Here is a 4,561-nt window from a genome sequence, read left to right as displayed (position 1 = left end):
ATTTATCGGTCTTGTTCATAAAGTAAACCTTTCTTGGGACTATGAGCATTATATAAGTTATGCTTTTTCTATACATATTTTCCTATAAATAGAGGAAGAAGAAAAATGGTGGGACACTAAGGAAAGTAGCTGTGCACTCTCTTTTACCTATCTTAAATCTCAAGAAAAAAAGAAGAAGAAAAACACAAGTTCAAAATTATTTATCCTTTTTTCCCCTTTTTGGTAAATGTCGAATTTGAATCACACTTGCTATGCACACATTCGTTGCTTCTGAATCCAATCAAAGGAAGGGAAAGCAAAGGAAAACAAAACAAGAGAAGAAAAAGCAGAACAACATAGAAATGCTTGAGTTCAGGGCATCCTTTAATTTTTCACTTTAAAACATTGAAGACCGTTTGTTTGTTTGCTCTTTTTTGGTTTTGATTTTATAATGGTGTTCTTTTGTTACCACGAGATAATAGGAATCTAATACAGTTTAAAATGTTTGAATGGAGTGAAGAGCAATGAGTTTGAGCACCCCACCAAAGAATCTAGTGAAAAAGACTAACACAAGATGCAAACACCCTTCTTTTACAGGTGCGCCAACACCTTTAAATGGTGGAATTTACTTTTACTTTAGGAACTCATGGCTAATCTTTACAATAAATAATAATAAAAAACAAAAAACAGAAATCACCAAACTTAGTAGTGTGCAAACCAAAGCCAAAGCCAAAGCCAAGACTCTTTGTTTTTTCCCCTAACATACAAGACTTTTGTATAGTCCTCCAAAAGCATGCATGGCTGCTGCTGTTGCCACAACATCTTTCTGGCTTTTAAACTTTAAAGGTACGTTAATTGCTTTACATGCAAGCACTGATCTCCATTCCATTGAAATTTGTGACCCTCTCATATCACAACAACTTCAAAACACTAAAACACTCACTAAATTTCAGTTCCTGTAGAAACTCACCAAACTATCTTTTCACCTCATTTTCTGTGGGACAAGCTTCCTTTCTCTTTTTTTCCCCCCTCTTTAGGCCTCAAACAACTCTTCCCATAACAAATCAATTTCCGCAAGTTAGAGATTAGCCCTTGCTTGCAAGCTACAATTCTAAGAAGCTCAGGGTCAGGGATATATATACTCTCACTTCTCACAAGTACATGGCTAATTATCATATTCTGTCATCTTCTGCAAGGTTGCTGAAGCTTGTCTTATTCCCATGCTCCTAAGCTTGCCCAGGTGGTCGACCAGAATTTCCAGCTCTCCTGAACACAATTATCAAACAGTTTTAACCCAATTAGTCCTTAGAACACAAATGAACACAGTTTTATTGAAAAAAATGCATGGACAAGTAACCATTATTATCTGTGACACAGTTTCATAATTTATAGAAACTCACTCCATGCAAGCTTAAAGAAGTAAAGAAAGACACCAAGAAAAGGTTAAAAGTTTCTTAACGAAGAAAAGCGAATGACATGAATAACTTTAGTGGCTCATGATTAATTAAGAAGTGGAATAAAGTTGTTAGCTATATATACTTTATCTTTTTTATGGGTTTATGTACTAATCTATCATAAAGAGGCATCCATGTTGAAATAATTTAAATCAGCAATTCAATGTAACAGTTAAAAGCGTGGTAACCAACCCCTATAGTTGGCTTTTCATCCTTTCTGTGACAAGCTTCAGTTTAGCAGGAATCACTAAACTTGAAATTGATGAGTAAAGTCATTGTTTAGAAGCCTTTTAACAAGTAAGGAATCACGTCAGAAATGTGAAAGCTGTGATTATAAACTTCTCAATAAGCATGAAAAATCACTTAGTGACGTGGAACCTGTATTACTATATTTGAAAAGAATCAAGTGAAAATTTTAGACAGAGTTGGGGAAAAGAAAAGTATTAGCCAAGTAACAGGGTGATCTCATATCCATGACAGGAACAGAGGAGCCATAAACACTCCAAACACTTTATATATAATATTTATATGGTCTTTACTTTGAAGTTTGCACATTCCTTTTTCTTTCACACCAGCAATATAATATATATCCATATTCTAAACTTGCAACATACATACGTACTATTGCTTGTTATCAAAAGTAATGCATGTCTCGGTGGCAGAAAACGTTGGAGAAAAGCAAAACACATCTAATCAAGTAATGAACAGAGAAACACAAACTGAAATCAAAAGGCACACATGCATGAGAAACAATACATAATCTGTGTATCTTATCTGGGTCAAAAAAAGCAAGACAAACCTGTTGTGAATAGGATCTGGTCCATTGGGAACTCTTCTTTTGCTCATGTAGTTGAAGTCCAATTCTTCACGGTCGACAGGCATATCTCTACCAACCACCACCCCATGCTTGACCCTTTCTTCAGACCATTGCGTAGCCGGTTGTCTTGATCCTTCACCACCACCCAAGGTTACTAAAAGAAGAAGACAAAGAAGCCCCCCCACAAGAAGTGCTCTAAAGAACTTTGGAAGGAAAAAACTACTACTAGCTCTAGTACTAGTAGCCATATATGCAAGTCTTTTTTTTTTTTTTTTTCTCTATCCTAATATAATAATTACGTGTATATATATATGTAGTTTATGGGATAGTATAGGAGGAGGATGTGTAAGACATGGATGAAGAGAAAAGAGAAAAACAGAAAAGGGTATTGTTGTTACTATGATTGCATGATGATTGAAGTGGAATGGTGGGAAGAAGAGAAGAGAAGAGAAGAGAAGAGAGGGAGAGGGAGAGAAGAGAGGGAGATAAGGGGAGAGTTAAGGGAAGGAAGGACTTTTTTTACTGCGAAGGATTAAGGGTGTGGTTGGTTTTCTTTATAGGTTGGAGGGATTATGTTGCACTTTCTCGAACTGAGAGAGAAGGGCTTAGCTGGTTTGGAATCGAGCGTGACATGGAGACAACCCTTGATTTGCTTTATACGGAGAAAGCTCCCAATACGACACCATTCTTTTGCTTTGGTGTGAGAGTGTGTATTTTCATGCAACTACGGTGCCAAAAGACTCCTTATCCTGTCATTCTTTACGTACAATGTTGTAAAAGGAAAATAATAGGTTGCCTTGCTTCTAATCTTATGACATGTTATCTTACACTCTCTCTCACTCACTGCCTCACCAATCCTCACCCCAAACAATATATATACTTCACTTTATATTCAACATCAACATGGCTAATATAATAATATACTATATGCCATGCTCATATTCATCAAACAATTAAAAATCGATATCTTTTAACTAAAACCATTTTATGATATATTTTCAACGTGGGTCTTAATTCATATGTTTTCTTATTCATTCTATACTATTTATTCTCTTTATGATACTCATTAATTAGATTATAGGGATCATATTGTTTTCTTCTAGACAAGACATGTCAACTTTTTAAACAAAGCTATAAAAAATGGTTCAATGTCATAGGTCACACCGTGTGAAGTAATTTTTATTTAAAGTTTTCATATCTTATATATAATACATATCAGTGAAAAAATCGATTTAATATTTGTCTTGGCTTGATATATAAGCTATATATTGGTCAACAAATTTGTACCACAAAAAAAACATGATCTAGATTTATAGCTTAATTTTGTTTTTTTTTTCACGTTGAGAACTTTACTTTTTATATACATATCAACATATATTTTTCTTTATCGCCCTCTTTTTTTCACAGTATAACCTATCATATAAATTATTTTCTCCTTTTTATCTCCATTACGTGTTGAATAGCTTATAAATTACATAAAAATATTTTTCTCATAAAACTAGTGTTACACAAAATTAATGGTCCTCCAAAATATCATAATATATCAACGTATTGTTTCTGTGCTCATAATTCGTCTTGAATAGAATTGGAAAGAAAAAAATAGAGAGAGAGATATAGAATACACATGTACTATAAATGAGGAAAAGTCGGAAATTTTAATTTTAATTTTGGTCTAAAATAGAAGAATAAGACATATTAAAACGAAGATTCTGACATGAGAATTCATGGCATGTAAATTGATTATATATTATGGTAAAGAAAAGCATTTGGAATACATAAAATAGAGGGAAAAGAAAAATGCAAGTTACGAAAGCTGCAATTGGAATATTTGGTTCTCTATTGGACTGAAACTTGTTATGCCACACGCCACACAGCTACAACAAAATCAAGTAACATGCGATTGAAAAAGGAGCAATGACTCTATACCATAATTTGACCAATAAAGTAAAGCTCCAAAAAGTAAATTAAGCATAAAAAAAAGTACAAAACAAAGAAAATAAATTAGATCATACTGTAAACATGTTAGATTGTGTGGGCATTCCATATTCTTCTCCATCATTGCTACAATCGCAAGAGTACAAGTTTCGCTTCAAATTATAAACCCTCTATTTAATATTGTGATTGAATTAAGTTTAAAATTAATATTTTAAAATAATCTCAAAATTATTTAAAACTTATATTATCAATATTTATTATTTATTGAATCTATTGTATTATAAAATATATTAAAAATTTCACATCAACTAAAAGTAAAATTAATATCAAATCATGGTGAGATATTGGTTTGGAAATTGATGTTGGAATACTAATA

At 32.8% G+C, this 4,561-nt stretch overlaps 1 protein-coding gene across 1 annotated transcript; it reads right to left on the bottom strand.

Moving 5' to 3' along the window:
- Positions 1-556: 556 nt before the first annotated feature.
- On the bottom strand, positions 557-3,044 carry LOC124831907 (CLAVATA3/ESR (CLE)-related protein 25-like). Its single transcript, XM_088098376.1, has 2 exons — positions 2,233-3,044; positions 557-1,245 (listed from the first exon to the last, which is right to left on the bottom strand). The coding sequence occupies exons 1-2, from the start codon at positions 2,496-2,498 to the stop codon at positions 1,206-1,208; spliced, it is 306 nt and encodes a 101-aa protein (XP_087954502.1). The 5' UTR covers positions 2,499-3,044; the 3' UTR covers positions 557-1,205.
- Between the last annotated feature and the right edge of the window lie 1,517 nt (positions 3,045-4,561).

This window comes from Vigna umbellata, chromosome 9 (genome assembly GCF_029865625.1).
Source record: "Vigna umbellata cultivar VRB3 chromosome 9, Vumbellata_1.0, whole genome shotgun sequence".
NCBI classification, from domain to species: Eukaryota; Viridiplantae; Streptophyta; class Magnoliopsida; order Fabales; family Fabaceae; genus Vigna; species Vigna umbellata.
This window is presented reverse-complemented; position numbering and strand designations above follow the sequence as displayed.